At 36.8% G+C, this 20,416-nt stretch overlaps 1 protein-coding gene across 14 annotated transcripts in view; it reads left to right on the top strand.

The window, feature by feature from the left end:
• The window catches only part of HDAC9 (histone deacetylase 9), a 996,855-nt gene that overhangs the window by 926,606 nt on the left and 49,833 nt on the right, over positions 1-20,416 (top strand). For all 14 annotated transcript variants that reach the window (XM_037836859.1, XM_037836851.1, XM_037836858.1 and 11 more), the window contains one exon: positions 12,467-12,551. In XM_037836859.1, coding sequence (XP_037692787.1) covers positions 12,467-12,551 — 85 coding nt within the window. The remainder of the gene's footprint in view (positions 1-12,466; positions 12,552-20,416) is intronic.

Here is a 20,416-nt window from a genome sequence, read left to right on the forward strand (position 1 = left end):
ATAAGCCAAGGGATGCTGGTGATTTTTGAAAACCACCAGATGCTAGGAAGAGGCAAGGAAGCATTTCCCCTACAGGTTCCAGAAGAAACATGGCCCTGCTCACAACTTGATTTCAGACATCTAGCCTCCAGAACTGTGAGACAATAAATTTCTATTGTTTTAATCCACGTAGTTTGTGCTACATTGTTATGGTAGTCCTAATAACCTAAGACAGATACTGTTTGGGTTTGACAGGTAGAGAGGCATTTCCTCATAGTCTTCCTCCTTTCATCCTTTGACTGATACATTGTGTTACTTACATTTCTCCAAGCCATGATAGCTTTGGACAAAAATTATGTAATAGAAATTAATCACAATAATAATCTCAGATGGTAGTCCATGAGTCCCTCTTATCTCATTTGAGGAATTTCTGCAGTATCTCAGGTGACTGGAATGGCCAGACTGTGCTCTTTGCCATTTTTCTTGGTCCTCCTTGTACACTTATAAGACTTGCGAAGTTTATATCACTCCTCCTGGCCAGAATACTTCTTTATTGCTGTGTTGATGTCATCCTTCATCATCTCCACGTAAGTAGGATGTACACAGACCCTATCTAAATAATCTCAATAGCGTGTCAGTATAGTAACTTGATTGCCAATAGATACTACCCTGATTAATATTTTATTTTCAATCTATTTTGTCAAGGTTCTTAATGTGAAACTTCAAAGTTTAAAAGGGGTAATTTAGAGAATGACTCATGAATCATAATACAGATAAAATTATAACCAGATTTGCTTAAGCAATCATATTAAACATATACAACTAATTGCAAGCATCTCTAAGACAATTATTTAAATGAGGGTTCATTTTTAACCATCAATCCTTCCTTACTAGGGAATTGATAATAGTTCATTAGCATGGAGGGTCATGTCTGTATCACAATCTGCTTCCCTTGTCCTCTTGGTCATATTCTTCCAAAGTTCCACAATATATTTGATCCTGAAAACTGATCTCTTCCTTGTTTTGTTTGAGTTGTTATGCATGTTGTAGCAGGGCTTTCAACTTCCTTTGTAAGTGAATTTGTGGCCTGTACCTAAGAATATAACTTATTGCCCTTGCTGCAAAACCTGTCATCTCACTTTGTTAGCACGCAAGCAGTGAAAAGAGCATGGACTTGAGAGCCAGGCTTTGTTTGTCTATTCTCTTATGTCAGAGAGCCTAGTCCTTTTTCAAATTGTTTTTAATTGTAAAATGTAATACATGTACAGAAAGCTGCATGAAATATGAACATACAACTCAGTGAACTATCACAAAGAGAACACATGTAACCACCACCCAGGTCAAGAAATACAACAATGCCAGAGCTCCGAAAGCCCCCATATAATCCCTCCCAATAAGTACCCCCTTTCTCTTTTCTGAATGTAATCACTTTCTGATCTCTAACACTATAGTTTAATTTGCCTGTTTTAAACTTTGAATACATGAAGTCATAACATATTTAGCCTTTTGCGTCTTGCTTCCTTTGTTCAACATTGTGTTTGTGAGTTTTGTCCATGTTGTTTCAGCAAACTATACTGCTAATATTTTCATTGTTAAATGTATTCTAATCTATCAAAAATTGCTTTGAAAACTTATTTATCTATTCTACTCTTGATAGATAAAGGAATTTTTCCAGTTTGGGGGCTATTCTGTATAGTTCTGTGATGGACATTCTATGTAAGTTCCTGGGTACATTTGTACACCTATTTCTGTTGAGACTATACTAGGAGAAGTATTACTGGATCATGGAATATACATGTATTTAAACTTCATAGATAATACTAAACTGTTTTCCCTAGGGGTTTTCCCAATTTTTACTCCTACTAGTAGCAAGAACTGTTTTCATTGCTTCATATCTTGCCTAATCCGTGGTATTATCAGTCTTTTAAAATTTTAACCATTCTGGTGGATGCATAGTAGTATATATATCATTATCATTTTAATTTGCCAGCATAATAATGAGGCAAAGCAGCTCTTCATTTGTTTGTTGATCATTATTGATCATATCCTTTCATGAAATACGTATTCAAGTTTTTTATCCAATTTCAGATTATCATTTTTCTTACTGATTTTGAGAATTTCTTGTAGATCTAGATTGGAGCCAATTGTTGTTTACATGTGCTGAAATATCTCCTCCCAGTCTGTGAGTTTTCTCTTCTTCTTTTTTTTTTTTTAATAATTAGAATAATAATTTATTGAAGTGAAATTCACGTAACATAAAATAAACCATTTTGATGTGAACAATTCAGTGCCATTTAGTACATTCATAATGTGAGAGTTGTAATATTAAATAGGGTGATGATAGAGAGCTTCTTGAAGTAACATTTGAGTCAAGACCTGAAAGAGGTGAGGGAGATAGCTATGCTGATACCTGGAGAATAGCATTCTAAGCAGAGGGAATAGGACAGCCAAAGGCCATGAGGTGAAAGCATGTCTGGTGTATAAGAGAAATATTAAGGAGGCCATGTAGATGGAGAGGAGTGCACTGGAGGGTGAAGAGTAGAAGATGAGATTGTTAGATAGGCAACGATGGTCTACGATCAGTGATGTCCAATAGAACTTTCCACAGTGATCGAAATGTTCTACATTTGTTTGATGTCCAATATACTAGCCATTAGCTACATATGGCTGCTGCACATTTGAAATGTGGCTGGTGCAACTGAGGAACTTAATTTATAATTTTATTTAATTTTAATTACTTCACATTTAAATAGCCACTAGTGGCTACCATTATTGGAAGGCTCATGTTTAGATTGTGTAGGGCCTTGTAAATTATTTTATAAAGAGTTTGGCTTTTATTCTGAGTGATATGAAAAGCCACTGAGGGGTTTGACAGAGGCACTTTGACTCTATGTTGAGAATAGACTGAAGAGGACAAAGGTGGAAGCAGGGAGACCATTTAGGAAGCTATTAATACTATCCTTGGTGAGATGATTGGAGACAATATAGCACATAGTGGACTCTCAATAAGTAATTTGTATTATTGTTTTCTTCCATCCAAGTATTTATTGAGTCTACTATGGTCCAAGCTCTGTTCCAGGTGATAGATGGTAGGGTGTCTCAGTGAAAGAAACAAAGTCCTTGCCTACATGAACCTTACATTCTAGTTGGGGAGATTGACAATAAATTGATAAACAGGTGGGTGGCTCAATGTTGGGAAGTAAGTTTAAAGGCAGATAAATGTCTTTTTACTTCCATCTAGTCAGAAAAATTTGCCTGTGGGTGGGACTTCATAAAGACCAAGTCTGAGCTTAAGGTTGTTTGTGACAGTGACACCCCTTTGGAACTCTAACTAGGCCTGGAGGGATCTTTTAGGGTTTTTGTAGTGTGTGAACAACGCATGAGTCCCTGGAATCCCACAGGGCAAGCTGATGTCCAGTCAAATCTTGATCCTGTTTCTCAGGCTAGGAGGCCTGGGATAATCCTGGGGTAAGGCTAACGCTTCCTGACAGAATATCCAGCACCTTGGACACACTTGCCTAAGATCTTAAAACTCAGGATGACAAAGGTATCTTGAGAAGGACACACAAAGATTAGAGGCAACAGAGCTTGAAAGAGGGCCAGCAGTGTAGCAGGGACCAGAGATGGGGGTCTGGTCCAAGGGCACTGTGTTAGTTAGGGTTCTCTAGGGAAACAGAACCAACAGGAGCTATCTGTAAATATGAGATTTTATAAAAGTGTCTCACACAACTAGGGGATTCAAATTCTGTAGGGCGGGATGTATGAGTTCAAACTCTGTAGGGCAAGCCGCGAGCTGGCAACTCCAATGAAAGTCTTTGGTGAACTCCCCCAGGAGAGGCTGGTTAGCTGAAGCAGAAGTGAAAGTTCTCTCTTCTCCCTTAAAAGTCTTCAGCTGATTGGATTACATCCAACTGATTGTATTCTCTCATTGAAAAAGATAATCCCCTAGTTGACTATAGATGTAAATCAGCCACAGATGCGGTAAATTGACTGATGATTTAATAAACCAACCTTCTGTTTTATTAACCAGCCACAAATGTCCTTGCAGTAATGGTTAGGACAGTGCTTTCTTGACCAGACACCTGGGCAAAATCACCTGGGCAAGTTGATGCATGAACCTAACCATGACAGGCAGGATGGCCCCTTCATCACAGCCTTTTTCCATTGGGTTATGGACCTGGTTTTCTCAACCCATGATGGCTGGCCCAGCCATGATTCAAAGCCAGTTGAAGGAGTACAAAAAATGCAGTGTCTGGTCCCTGTGCTTTCCAATTTGTTTTATGGAAAAAAAAAAAAAAACAGTTCTTAAAAGAAATTCAAAGCCTCCTTTCTCCTTAGCATCTCTAATTTCTGCATATCTTTGAATGGCTTCCCCATCACCACTCCATCCACATCGGGTAACAATGGAAAGATAGGTATTTTTGAATATGTGCTGTTGAAGGGGGATTGCATCCTTACTATTCCCATTATAGCCTTTGTGGGTAGGCTGAAGTCTCTACAAGCTTTGATAGGATTTTGAACAACAGGATCCCAGGGCTGCCAGCTAAATCTCCACTGGTCTTTTCGGGAGCTACAGCCTGGAGGAAGTTGTTCTTATCTGTTAATAGCTTTATAAAGTCTGAGAATTTCACTTTCCCATCTCAATCAATATCGGCACATTTAAATTCACTGTAGACATCGTGCCTGCTTAGATTCATTCCCAACTTAGCTTAAGTGCACATCATCCCATGTAGATCAATTCAGCTGGTTTTATCCTTGTTAAAGAAATTGTAGGCATCTTGGAAGGCTGGGGAAACAGTGAGTTTTCTCTTCTTAATGGTGTCATTTGATAAACTATCATTTCTTGCTTTTTGGTATTCAGTGTAGTACAATTTCTCAATCTTTTACTTTATGATTAGTTCCTTTTATGTTGTGTTTCAGCAATCTTTCTGTGTCCTCAAAATCATACAGATGTTCTCCACATTCTTCTAAATGCTTCATTTTTTACTTTAACCTTTAGATCCACTGTCCACTAGGAGTTGAATTGGTATATACCACGAAGTCATTTTTATTGTTGTTGTTTTTATTATTTATTTATTTATTTATTTATTTATTTATTTATTTATTGTTAGTTTGGCTTATAGTTGACCAGTAACTTTATTGAAAAGACCATACATTCCCATGGCTTAGAAATGCTAACTTTGTCCATACATTCATCAAGACTCTATTCTATTCCATAGGTTCCTTTGTCTATCCTTGTGAGGTTATCAGATTGTATAATTACTGTAGCTTTATAGGAAGTCTTGATATCTGGTAGAACAAATCTGTAATTTGTGTTTCTTCTTCAAGATAGCCTTTGCTCTCTGACCCTCTGAGTTTCCATATAAAATTATAGAATCACCATGTCCAATTCTGCAAGAGACATATGAATGGATTTAGTTCACTGATAAAAGACAAAGATTTACACACTGTAATTTTAAAATGCTGCTTAAAGAGATACTATCACAGCCAAAGAAAGTTTGAAAGTGAAAAAAATTAAAATCCAAAAACCAATGGAAGGAAAGCTGATACAGCTTTATTAATATCAGATAAAGTAAACTTTAAGCCAGAAAAAGAACTAGAAATGAAGAGATCCTTCATAATGATAAAACATTCTGTTAACTGCAATAAAAGAACAGTCAAAATTAAAATATCTAATAACACAACTTCAAAGCACAGCAAGCAAAAATTGAAAGAGCCAAGTGCAAAAACAGGCAAAACCACAATCATCATGGCAGAATTTAACACACCTCCCTCGGTAACTGAAAAAACAAGAAGAAGAGAAAAAGGGGAGGAGGCAACCAGAAGATTTAAACACCTTGATTAATAGATTTGCCCTAGGCAATACATATCACTACATATAATAGAATGTACCCAGAAAGTGCAGAATACCATTATTTTCAGTGACATTTGTAACGTTTTCAAAAATAGACCATATTTTGGATCATAATGCAAGCCTCAGTAAATTTAAGTTGAAGTCATAGCGTATAATCTATCACAGCAAAATTAAGCTCAGAAATCAAGATTTAAAGACAAGAAAATCTTATATATTTGGAGATTTAAAAATACACTCAACTCGTGTGAAAAAAATAATCACAATGAAAATTAGAAAATATTTTGAACTGAATAATTATGGAAAAAATGAGCTATCGAAACTTGTGATATATCTAAAACTCAAGTTAGAAATACATAGATTTAAAGGTATGTATTAGAATAGAATAAAGCTTGAAATTAATGATAAATTTACACATTTCATGAAATTAGGAAATCAAAGCAACAAATTACAAACAAAGAAAGCAAAAGGAATATAAAAAACAGCAGAAAATAGTGAAATAGAAAACAAACATAAATAGAGAAGATCAAAGAAGTCAAAGGTTGGTTCTTTGAAACAGTGAAATAAATTGAACTTTAGCAAGACTGTGCCACAAAGGAAAGGCATGAATTAGCAGCTTTGAGAATATAAAAGGACTTCATAGCAGTTGTAATGGCATTAAAAATTGTAGGAGAATATAAAAATGTTTTTAAGTAAAAAATTTGGAAAATTTATTTGAAATGAAGAAGTTCTTGTATAAATACAATCTGGCCCAACTGAATTAAGAAGAAAGAAAATTTAAATAGTCCTATAAAGGAATTGAATCTTTAACACGAAATTAACCAAGAGAAAATAGCAGACCCAAATAGCTTTTTCACCAGTAGGTTCTACCAAAATTTGTGAAGTAATTAATACCAATCTTCAGTACTTTTAGAGTGGGAGGGGGAGTATACCTCACAACTGATTTTCCAAGACCACTATAACATTGGTAGTAAAAATTCGAAAGAACATTATTTGAAAGGAATATTACAGGACAATCTTGCTCATGAGCATAGATGGTAAAGTCCTAATCAAAATATTAGGAATTCATCAATATCTAAAAATCACCAAAACAAAATTGTTTAGCCCAGAAATGCAACATTGTATTATTCCAAAAATAGTCATTGTAATTTACCACATTAACAGATTGAAGAAGAAAAATAATATAACCATTTCAATAGATGTTTAAAAAGCATTTGATAAATTAAATATCCAATTGTAACAGATAATTCTTGGCACACTAGGAACAAAAGGAAACTTTCTTCATGTGATAAAGAGTATCCACAAAAAATTAAATAGCATTATATTTTAAGATGAAATATAGGAAATTTCTCTTTGAAATAAAAAACAAGATGAAGATATTCACTCTTACTACTTTGTGTCAACATTGCACTGGCTGGCCTACACAGTACAAAAGGCTAAGAAGAAATAAAAATGTAATGATTGTAAAGGAATAAATTCATCTTTCATTATTCATAGATGATATTGTGTATGTAGAAAAATCTAGAAAAAAATGTATTTGTAGGTAATTTATTATATTTAATATATAAGTTTAATAAAGATGGATACAAGGTCATTTAAAAATCAATTATGAATCTTTGTACAGCAAGTTAACATTAGGAACAACTGAGTGAAGGAAATATAAGAATTCTCTGTGCTGTCTTTGAAATGCTTTCATAAGTATAAAATTATTTCAAAAAACGATTTTAAGCATACCAAATACCTATCAAAAGAATAATCTCTCAAAAGACTATGAACCCCTAGGCAGAAAATTCTAAAACTTTTTAGAAGTCATACAGTTCTAAATAAATGAAGGAATCTACCATGATCGTGAATTGATCTCAGTATTGTGAAAATGGTAGTTCTCCACAAACTGAACTAGAGGTTAAGTTCACTACCTCTCAAAATCTCATTCCATTTCCTCTTCATGCACTTGATTTTTCTTCCTGCTCAGTTGGGAGTGATTTTTTTTTCCTCCTTGAATCACTGGCATTGCTGCTGGCTCTGGAACTTTCCATTTTCTGTTTCCCTGTATTGCCAATCTGTGGAAATATCTGTCTACTTCTCAGGAAACCCTGCCAATGTGTAAGAGAGAATAACTTTCTGGCAGTTCTGTAAAGGTGTTTGATCTTAGAAAACAAAATAAATTGTATCTATTGTTCTTCCTACTCCTTCTCCCTAAAAGCATGCCCTGGTTACTGCAGGCAGCCAGGAGGAAGAGACCACTCCATTTAGGTGTTTAGCTGCAAAGAGTAAAAGAAAAGATAAATCAGCATTTTTCCTTTCAATGAATCCTTCCTCCATTCATTCAAGCATTTTTTGAATGCCTACATATACCAGTGTGGTGGTTTGGAACTGTATGTACCCCAGAAAATCATGTTCTTAAAGCTAATCCATTGCTATGAGTGAAAACCTATTGTAAATAGGACCTTCTGATGAGGTTACTTCAATTAAGGCATGGCCCAGGGTGGGTCTTACTCTCTCTTATTGGAGTCCTTTATAAGTGGAATGAATACAGAGAGAGAGAAAGCAAGCAAGCCATGGAAGCAAGAAGCTGAAATGGAGGAAACTCAGAAGAGAAGGGAGAGACCAGCAGGCACCACCAAGTGCCTTGCCATGTGGCAGAGGACCCAAAGACTGCAGGCAGCCAGTCTTTAGGAAGAAAGCATTACCTTGATCACATGACACCTTGATTTGGACATTTTCTCAGCCTCAAAACTTGAAGCGAATATACTCACATTGTTTAAGTCTTTGCTTTAAGCAGCCTAGGAAACTCAAACAACCAGATTTTATCATTGCCTTTAAATGCCTCACAGAAGAATAGAGGATGGCAGCCTGTGTCTGGCCACTGTATAATGAATTTGGTAGAGTAAACGAGGATATTTAAAAGGGGCAGTGAGAAGGGAGCACTTTCCTGTCAGAGAATTTTAGGGAAAGCTTCACAGAGCAGGCAATATTTGAGTTGGTCCTTGAAGTATTAGTAAGGTTCCACCAATTCAAAGACAGCTGGAAAAATAGAAGTCAGAAGGAAGTAAATAAATGAAGGTATAGATATGTGAAAGTACTGACATATTTGGGAAGCAGAAACACATATCATAAAAGCATACAACAGTATTTAGTAGGTCCTTTGCTTCGCTAATGTTTGCCTCATCTTCATGTACCTGTAATGTTTCCAAGAGCTCTGATTAGCTTCTATTCTGCTCTGTTGTGAATCATGGCAATAACAGTGAGATGATTTTCATGTATCCTAGGTATAGAGTGAGTTTTTAAAACTCATACTCTCCAGGGATATCCCATGCCTATTTCCATAGATGGAATGCTTTTTGTTGATTTAAATGATTTGATTTGAAAGAGCCTGGAAATTACTTATTCCCAAGATGAGAGTGACCACATTTTATTCTTTTTTTAAGTAACAATACTACTGAGAAATTCCATGGATGTACAACTTAACAAATTTCTGAACTGCGTCAATACAGTACTGCAGCTCACTCTAAAAGGTGTAGAAAGGTGAATTTCCCTGTCACTGAGCCTTAAAATTTGTACAAAGAATCATGGCAAGTAATGGTTGAGATTAAGTTTTTGGTATAATAAAGCTTAAAGAGCGATTCACGTCTCCAGAGGTTGTGTTAAAGTTGTCTAGCATATTTTTTAATTCCATGAAAATTATCATTACTAAACTGAATTACCAAACAGAGATGGCATGATGGGTGTGTAATATTTCCTACATCTGCAAATGCTTTATTTTCCTATCACTTTGTAAATTAATACTGCTTGCAAAAGTTCTCTGGTTTGCATAAATTACTTTCTTATTTATCTTTTAATGACTCTTATTAACATTGATTAGCCTCATAGCCAATGTTTCTACTACATCTCCTAGGCCAAACTAAATATATAACACACCTTTACTGCATATTCTTATTTTTTGCTCCAAATTTATTTAAAAAAGTTATTTATTTAACATTATTTCATTAGTTATTTGATTACTAATAATGACCAATACTCATAAATATTTATTAAATGGATGTTTCAATCAGATGTTTTTAGTGCTTATAATTGTGAATGATTAAATCAACAAACTCTCTAGAAAAGACAACTCAATTCTGTGGTTCCTCCATACAAGGTTTTAATTTTATGAAAACAGACTCTAAATGCTGCTTGCTTTCTTGCCAACTGAGAGAATTACCCATTGCCTTCTCTGCAGAGCTACCAGGCAAAAAATAAAGAACCTACATTGAGGACTTTCTGAATTCAGCTCTGTGTGTGTGTATACCCTCAAAATGAAACAAATTGGGGTAATTTACTGAAGGTTAAATCCTCTAAATGACATTCACTGAAAGCATGCAGCGGAAATGGTTTGGGAGGTTTAAATTATCAGTGTAATTGCCTTAATTCTCAAGGTTGCTTTTATAAGTAGACACAACTTTAATGTATCTAACTGAAGATTCCAAATTGGGGATTTAGGGTTGTTTATGTTTTTACTCTCAGCAACCTGAATCATGTATACTTTCTACATAACCCAGGTGAATGTGGTTAAAAGGGGAAATTTTAGGTTGTGTCTATTACCAGAATTTAAAAAAAACAAACTTTTCTTTTATACGAATAAGAATATACAATACAACAGGGAACCCTAATGTAAACCAATATAAAGAAAATTACAATAATTTTCTTTCATCAATTGTAACAAATGCACCACACTAAGGCAAGGTGTTAAGAATGGGAGGGGGAGCCAGTTTATATAGGAATTCTATGTTTTCTGCATGATTTTTCTGTGAACATACAACTTCTCTAATTAAAAAAAAGTAGCCCAAAAACTTCATTAATTTGATTTTTTAATTAATGACCTGCCCATAGGTTTCTTTCCAGTAGCCATCACCTTTCATTTGGTCAATACTTTTATCTTGAAGTCACAGGGAAAGTTTCTGAAGCACTAAAAATGCTGACATCACTTTGTTCTTTGTTTCTTAAATATTTGAACATTGAGGGATGTTTCAAAATATTTTATTAGTAAAACTCTAGTTGATTTCTATTATAATTATTTTCTCTAAACTCTGGAACAGAGTGAAAGGAAAGATTATTTATGAGCAAGTTGGCTCAACCCTGTCCAATTCTCATGGGAGAGTTTCCCAAGTAACATTCAGTTTATGATTGAGTGGTTCCTCTGTGTTATGGAGGGTGTTACTAGGATCACATATACTTGAGGATACTGTATGAAATACCAGATTTTTAAAACACAAGTTTAACAAATTTTAAGAGTTTAAGATTGCAGAACTTTTTACTGACATGGAGTGTTTCTTTCCCCCAGCAGCAAACTGTACTGCAAATAAACCTTTTGATGTTTTAAAGGTTTTTGTTTGGCAGATAAGAAAAACACTCTGGAAAGTTATATTTAGTGAATTTATCCATGTATAAATATCCCTGAGCTAGTCTTTTATCCTTTGGCATCTGGAAGAAAGGTGCTATTGTTTTAGATTCCATGATTGAAGTATTGAATAATCAATTCAGAAAGACCCTGGGGAGAAGATTCACTCACATGTGCTGTGGAAATTTGGAATCTCTGAGTGTTTTAGTCGTTTCTACAGATGAAGAAACATAGATGAGCTCATGTTTCAGTACAACATGTAGTGACATGGGTTCTGTTCCTACCACAGCTGCACTGCAGTTTGGCCATCAACTTGTATTTGAGACTACAAACTATGTATTTTCTAGGAAAACTGCCTTTTGTTAATTGCTTTGTTATTATTACTTTCCTTGCTTTTTGGGCCACAATAGCTAGGCAGTTATTTTATTTGCAAGTGCCCTGGTCACACAGTTTCCACTGCATCCCACCAAGCTACATGAGCAAGGCCTTCCTAGGATGTATCGTCAAGCTAAGTGTGACAACAAAGCTCCTTGAATTATTTAAAGCTCCTCTTCATTTCTTGCAAAGCAATGTTTGCTGAGTGTCTCCCATGAAAAATCAGTTTAATTCCAGAAGATCATGATAGATTTGCAAGAAAAGAATTTGTCCTGTGCTTACACATAGATATATGCGTAATGAAGAATAAATTGGAAGTTAAATGAAAATTTGCAGTCATTTTGCCTTTGGTGTTATTTGCATATTTTCTCTACTGTTTTATTGAACAGCAGTTTTAGAATGAGAGCTGCATCTCATGGCTTTCCACTGTGAAGTGTTTGAATGCATGAGGTGATTAGATGTAAAAACACTGCAGAAGTATGGGTAATAGATTGCCCACTTTCTGTCTACTGCTGCTTCCCTGAGGTTTAGTTTGCAGAGCCCAGCTGCGTATACAGACATGATGGAATTTGGTTTGTGAGGAACCTACAAAAATTACACAAATAACTCAGATTTTCAATGAATAATACACAGACATGCACCTGCTTTGGGGACTTCATAGATTAGTCTTGTGACAAATAGAAAAGCTCCTTGGAATTCAATTGCATGGCTACAAAACAGAAAATAAAACTGGCTACACTTTTAGAACTGATATCAGCAAAATGTTAACTAGGTCCTGGAGCAAGCTTTTCCTGAGGATTAGGTGTTTCAATTTGCTTTGCTTCTGTGAGACTTACTATACAGTTATAATGTTCTGCTCATATTATTATCTTTCATTCTTGCAGCTGGAGCCACTTCCAGAAGATATTCTCCAGAAAACACCAAATATGAATGCCATGATTTCTTTACAGAAGACCATTGAAATTCAAAGTATGTCTTTAATGTGTCTTTTTTTTTTTTAATTTCTAATCAGGTACAACTAACTATACTTCCATTGAGAATTAGAGCACAAAGAAATATATATATAGAATTATTATAATTTGTGCATATTTTAATGTGCTAACATCTAAATGTGTAATTGTATTGCTCTTAATGTGGCAATCTTACCACCCTAATGACACGTCTTGAAGACTCTAGATTTACAATCTTGCTTTTTTCCATATTTTCCAAGTACTTGGATTTTTCTATTGCTGCCAGTTATTCAGCATTTACTTCACTGTTCTGAGCATTTACTCAGAACAATGAAGTAAATAAAGAAATTGTGATTATTTTGTCCAATCTTAACTAAGGGCAAATTGTCTTTTACTGATGTTTGAATTCAGCAATCATTTACTAGTTTTAAATTTTTCGAAAGAAGGAAAAAGTTAATAGGAAAGCGTCCCTGTTAGAAAATCTAATATGAAGAAGCTGGGAAAGTCATTTTTTTTAAACTATCCAGTCCCCTTCACATTGCTGTTACCTTGTCAAGAGTGTTCTTTTCAGACAACAACAACAACAACAACAGACACACACGCACACTGAAATCCTTCAAGGATTAACGTGAAGGCTATCATGAAAGGGAAAGGCAAATAGCAAACTGTGCTGGTTTGAAACTGTTATGTACCCCAGAAAAGTCATGTTCTTTTAATCCAATCTTGTGGATGCAGACTTATTGTGGGTGGGATCCTTTGATTATATTATTTCCATGGAGATGTGACCGTGCCCATTCAAGATGGGTCTTAATTGGTTTACTGGAGTCCTTAAGAGAGCTCAGACAGGGAGAGAGCTCAGAGCCAACACAAACCCAGATGCTTGGAAATGCAGACAGGAGGAGGTTTGGAGATGCTAAGCTAAGAGATGAAGCCCAGAGTTTGCCCCCAGGAGAAGCAAGGGGGACTCACAGGAGCCGAGAGAAGCTAAAAGAGATGCTTAGACAGAAATGCCCTGGGAGAAACAAGCAGAAAGCCAAAAGAAGCTAAGACAGAAGCCCAGAACAATTTGGAGAAAGACATGGAAACCAAAAACTAAACTCAGGAGAGGACCAGCAGACTCCAGCCATGTGCCTTCCCATGTGACAGAGGAACCCTGGATGCCATCAGCCATTCCTCAGAGAAGGTATCTCTTGCTGCCTTAAATGGGACATTTTCATGACGTTAGAACTGTAAATTTATGAACTAATAAATCCCCATTATAAAAGCCAATCCATTTCTGGTATTTTGCATTCTGGCCTCTTTAGCAAACTGAAACACAAACTTAGAGGACCAGGAGCACACTTAGCTTTGTTATAGTCTTGTTGAAGCATTTTTTAAAATACCAACTGGAGAAGCTACTTTCCAGTCATCCCTGAGCCATTACCTTTGCTTCTCAGTAGCAATTTGGAGATATGGATGTGATTGGGATTCAATTACCTATTCATCTGAAGCTCTGGATGCTTACAAATCATGCCATACCAAAAAATCAAAGTAATCTCTCATTTTACTTAATCTGATCTATGCCTGGATTGCGAGCCATAGGTCGTCAATAAATGTTTATTGACTACATGTAATAAATTTCAAAAATTCCAGAGAACAGAAACATTCAAATATTTGGGACCAAAGCCTAGAGGTAAGGCTAAGGTAAATAGAACTGTCAGAAATGAAGAAGTGAAGCCTGGAGATGATTTCATATTCTACAGTACCAAATCCTGTCACTCTTGTACTGCCTTTGTCTCATTTTCGTTGAGGGTAGATCAAGAGGCTATTGCATGCCATTTAGATCTCAAGGCAAGGAATCTTAAAGTGATCTTTGACAGCCTTCTCACATTCATTACATCCAGTTCAATTCCCCTTTTGGGTCATCAGTACTATAAAAATATCTCAGTCTTTATGCATATTATCCTCTTTGCTTCCTGAGCTTTTTTTTTTTTTTTTTGCTGTTATATACACAGAAGTATTGAGCTGTGGTTCCTATGTATATTCTGATCATCTTACTTTCAATACGCTTTTTCAGGTACTTACTACATGTTGATTGGTTACCAATGCACTTTGGAAATGAAGAGGAATACAGTAGAGTTTCTGGTCTCAAAGAGCTTGCAATTCAGTGAGTGAGAGACACTGAAATAGTTCATTCCAATGCAGTGGTCATGGGGCACATGTGCTTAGGGAGAAGGGGCCAGTCCCTTCAGGTGGGGGTGAGAGGCACTCGACAAAGACAAAGCTCAAGGAAGGCTTCTTGGCAGCTGTAAAGCTTGAGCTTGGTCTTAAGGATTGAGTAAAATTTGGGCCAGGTGAGGAAAGAGTGGAAACGTTTTAAATGGAATAACAGAAGCAAAAGTTTCTATTTTCATATGGGTGTGAAAAGTCATAGTTTGTATTTGTCTTCAGAAACTGTACTGTTGCCTTTTGTATTGGATCTAATTTCCTAGTAATGACTTTCTGAGGAATATTTGTTTCAGCACTGACATTTTTGAGTGACTTTTGAGTCTCTTCTAGCCAAGCAACCTGTCAAAATCTTGAAAAGGGATTCACTGTATGGAATTCTACCACTATGGATTGTGAATCTGTCTTCTGTTCTAAACTGCATTTTCTCACAACCCAATATACTTTCCTCCATTTAAAAAATCTGTTTCCTCCCTAACCCTTACTGAGAATCCCACCCAGCTCTGGTCAACCCGATAAGTCCCAAAACTATCAGCACTCAATATGGATCTCAATCAGTGGTAGTTTTATTTTCAAATTTTATGCTATTTGAGTTATCAACTTTCATATTTTAGATTATAAGAGTTTTAAGTTCTTTTGGTTCTGGTTCCTGAATTAGATGATGATCATCAGGAGAATAGGAAGCATGTTTTCTCACTCCGGGTGTCCCAACAGGAAAGTCGGGCAGCAGGGAACAGGTTTGAGTTGTCTGGGAGATTGGAGAAGGAGAGTAGGTAGATTTCAGTAGGTGGGATTTGAGTAATGCTTCATGGCCCTAGAGAAATAAAGCTTGCATCAAAAGGAATCTCTGCAGAAGATCTCCTCCCTCCTCCTTCTGGGTCAGGGATATATGGTGTAGTGGACACCTTTGCTGGCCTACCCAGCCACAATACCTTCCTCCCTTCTACTCAGAAGGCATCTGATTTTACTCATGAACCCTTACCACCAGACACCATGCAACTCAGCGGAATCTGAACTTATCCTCAACTCCAGGGGAGCTGCCTTAGTCTAGGACTAAGGCAGTCAACCTGCTTAACAGTGATTGTTTAATGGATGGGTACATGACCCAATCCTGGCCAGTGAGAATCAGTGCTGGCTTAAAGAGTGTTCTATGCAGCCACACATGCCCCTTGCTTTGAAGGGCCCCAAGCTTGGCTTAATGCTTTAGATGTTGCTGCCTCAAAATTCCTAGTAATTTTTTAATGAGGGGCCCACTTTTGCACTGGGGCCACAATTTATGTAGCCAGTCCTGATGAGACTCAAGGTACTAGTGACCCAAATGAATATTTACCAAGAGAAACTAAAAGTAGCATCACCACCAGTTGAATTCAAATTGTGATTGAGAAGGATCTGATGGGTTGATATTGTAAAGATGAAGACAAACACAGGATCGGAAAGTGATTTCTAGCCATTAGAGAGGTGGAGTTAAAATCAGCACAGAGTAAGTGGTTCAGCACTGAGGCTTCAACTGCTGTGTGGTGCATTTTTACATGGTGCTGTATCTTTAGGAAGGCTTTTGCAGATTCAAGGGACAGGAAAGGGCTTCCTAAAGTCTATAGATTAAAAAATTGAGTGGATATTTGGGAGTTGCAGACTACATAAATACTTGAAATCAAGCAAACAGGCTTGGTCTCCCTACAAAATATAAAATTACATTCTTACTTTTCCTTTCTTTTCTGTTTTATAGCCCCAAAGTGTCTACTCCTCCATTTCAAGTTCACCTCTAGGACTCCAGGCTCTTGAATGTGTTCCCCTCTTCCTCTTTGGTGGGGAAGGTAGTCAGAACTGGCTACAGAATCTTGGGGGCCCAAAGGAGAATGAAAATGCATGACCCCTTGTTCAAAAATTATTATGTATTTCAAGAAGGCTGCAGCAGAACATTAGACCTAGTACAGGGCTCTCCCGAGCACAGGGCCCTGTGTTATTCAACAGGTCGCCTGCCTGTGAAGGTGGCCCGGAAGTTCACCTTTGTTTAAGAGAATTTCCTTTTCACGTGGGTCTTTGAGCCTCCTTTTAACTTTGAGAGGTGTTCAGATTTCAACCCACTTCCCAGCCCAGGTTCTGAAGGATTCTTTTGCGCTACAGTGTGGAACTACACTATCAGAAAGCTATGCAAATATTGAGAAGCAGGCCTTGTAGCATGTGGGAAACATTCGGGCAGGTTCCTAGACAGCCTTGTCCCAAGGCCCGCGGTGAGGTGCTGACAGGCCTTATGTGAATTTGTCTTTGAGAACTGAACCCTCCTCCCCCCAGCTGAGAGTGTGCAGGTGCTGGAGGCTGTGATCAGCATTGGCCCTTTGCCTGGCCACGTGAGTGTATTTTCCATCAGAAGCTGCTATCCTGTTCTTGTTTGCATCGGGATCTGTTTGTTATTCATTTAGCTGAGAAGAAAAGGCTTTAGGAGGCAGCATCAGGGAAATCATTTCCCCTGAGAGGTGAAGACCCCTCCTGACAGGTCAAAGACTGGTTATATTTCAAGATGATGAATACGTACAAGGGTCAACTATCTTTGATACAGCAAAAGTGAAATATGGTCAAGAATCTTCAAGTTTGCATATGCTGCTTGCTCTGCTAACAAAGTCGTCTGCCTTATCCCTATTAATGTTTCAAGACTTAGCTCAGCTGTTACCTTTTCCTAGGAAGCCATCTCTGAATCCCTCTTCATCCCTATTCTGGATAAGGCAGATCCCCATGTGCTTTCATGGCAGAGATTGTTTTTGTTGATGTTCTTATTTGTTTGTTTTATTCTTTTTTACTTGCCACGTCCTTTGCAGTGTGTAGCATGTAGAAGGCACGCTGCAAATGTTTGCTGAATAAAGAAATCAGCCAATCTCTCAATGTTTGCCACATTTTTTCTTAAGCCAAGATTGACTTCTTAACTAACCTATGGTAATCATGCTTCTTGACCACCCCATGCAGAATGAGGGATTAAGAAGAACTAGCAAAATGTATGAATCCCATTTCTTCTCCCTTCTTCACTACCCACAGGGTGAGTCATTTCTAAGTTAGGAATAACATGGATTACTTTTCTAAGATACCATTTCTATGGCTGAGCTTGGAAGTGGCGATTCTAAGAGCCGAATCTAGTACTTGGCTGGCTAGCTGTAATCACCAACAAATGATGTCAGGGAGAGTCAGCCCAGAGTAGGACAATTGTCTGCTTACACAAGTGGCCTCATATGTATGTTTCCTTTTCTGAAACCCACTCCAGCAACTTGCAGAATCCAGGCAACACTGAATGCTTCCCTTTTGCTGCATGGCATGGCATTGCACTGCAAATGCTGTTCTTTACACCAGCGAGGGCTCATGATAACATTTTCAGTGATTTTGGAAAGGAAAGATCATGGAGCTATTTTTTCATAAAACTAAAGGTATTTTGTTTGAAAGACTATAATTTTGAATTCTTAGAACATATCATGAATGATAATGATATTGATCTGTGAAACCTCAGATATGAGGATCCCTGGTTTCCTTTTATTTATTTATATTGTTTTAGTAAGAAGAGTACTCTTTTAAATGTCAACCAATTTTATAGACCTCCTACATGATAATAGTGATAATCATAGTATCATTTGATTTCTGGATCAAGGAAATGTATATGTGCACATGGATTTGAGAATTCTCTTAAAATTTTAGTGTAGCTCTCCAGCATTCTGCACAGCTAAGTTAAATACTGGTGTGGAGGATTTAAAAATGACATGAGTTCCAGTATAATCCTCTCACCATTTACCAGCTATGTGTTGGTGGGCAAGCCACTTAAGTCTTTGGAGGAATTTCAAAAGGAATGATATGGCATATTGTCACACTACTTTTCTAAGTTGGTGCCTCTGTGGCAACAAAATGGCAGGTAGGAAGCAGAATAGTAAAAAAGCACTAGAATTTTTCACCTCAGCCCCCACTTTCATCTATGTTCTCCCCTTGTTTAGTGGATTGGCCAACCAAGGTAAAATAGTGACACAGACCTGAATGGGAAAGGGACAGTCTTTGCAATGTCACTGTACATTCTTGTCATATTTGTTCTTCATAAATGAAGGAGCAGCCATGCTTCTTCTCTATAAAATTTGGCAGTATGGCTAATTCTCTACTTTTTTTTTTTCTTTACCAATCAATCACACACAGAGACAAACATGCATACATATATGGCACTATTTAGTGAAGGAGAAGTAAATTTATAGCCCTTTGAATTTATCCAACTCTTGAGGCCAGTTGTGAAGAGATGTGATTTCCTTTGCAACTGGAGAATATACCATGCCACCATGTAATTGAGTATGGGATGGTAGATTGTGCACATGGATCAGGCAACTACAATTTACAGAAGACACCTTTTTACACATTCTAAAGAAATAGAAATGAAATAAAATTTTCTCTGGGAGATCAGAGGCAAGTATACTAGTTACCTGCTCCTTGTCAGAACTGTGCTTAATTTATGTTCTTGTATTATTTTTATTAAGTAAATAATTGCTTCTTCGCCCTATTATTATTATTGTTATTATTTCTGCAGTTCTGGAAACTACCCTTAGAAGAAACAACTGATGCTAAAAAAGATCAAAGGAATGCTAATTCTATTGATTTTAGTTGTACTCTATTTCCAGTGAGAGATAAATAGTTGGTAAAATAAAAATTCTAAATAAACATTGTTGATGTGGATGTTGATTATCTGAGTATGTAGTACCCAGTTCTCTTGGTGATTAAGAGATCTGGGTACTAAATAATGAAAAGAGGTATTAAAGTAAGAGAAGAGTTACAATAAAGATGATAACCGTTGCCTTCTTTTATCTGAAATGCCGTTATCAGACATCCACCCCACCAATATAATGCCTTCTACCTACTCCCACCCCAAGGAGAAGGGCATTTACATGAGACTAAGCAGAAAAAAAATTCAGATTGTTTCTAAGCTAAAAGGAATTTGTATACATCTCTTGTTTTGGGGAAATTGTCCAATATTTTGACCTCATGGGACTATGCACACAGTTAAAAGGGTTGTTTCCTCAGATTGCAACATGTGCTGCATAAATCATCTCACAAGCTTTACTAGTTTCTTGACTCCACACCCACATGCTAAGTTTTTCCTCTCTCTTTTTGTCCCTGCCTTTCCATTTTGATTTTCAGCCTTTTTTCTTACATTTCTCTTTCTTCTCCTCTCTCCTCTGTCTCCATCTAGCTGATTTCCAAGGGTAGAGGAACAAGAAGATATCTGCAAGGTTGGAAAGGGCTTTTAACTCATAAGAATTTTGAGATTTTATTTCAAGCAGAAGAGAAACATGATCAGATCTGCATTTCAAATGATCACTATGCCTACAGTAAGGACAAGAGATTAGAGAGGTGTACTGCTGGATATGACCAGTTTAATTCAGAAGTAGAATTGATACAATATGGTGATTGTCATGGGAAGAATTAATGATTTATGGTTTCTGTCTTGGTCAGCTGAGCAGCTGGTGGTGTCACTTCCTGTGATAGAGACAGTGGGGGAAGAAAAAGTTTGAAAGGGAAGATGATTAGTAGAAATAAGGAAAAGAAACTTTATGGATTGAAAGGCTTGAAGGTAGGGAGGAAGGTAGCATCCTCCTAAATACCAGTTTTCCATTATACTGAAGTTAAGAGGGAGATTGGATTAGATTATTATGTAAAGACAAACACTGT

The sequence above is a fragment of the Choloepus didactylus genome, chromosome 5 (genome assembly GCF_015220235.1).
Source record: "Choloepus didactylus isolate mChoDid1 chromosome 5, mChoDid1.pri, whole genome shotgun sequence".
Lineage (NCBI taxonomy): Eukaryota > Metazoa > Chordata > Mammalia > Pilosa > Megalonychidae > Choloepus > Choloepus didactylus.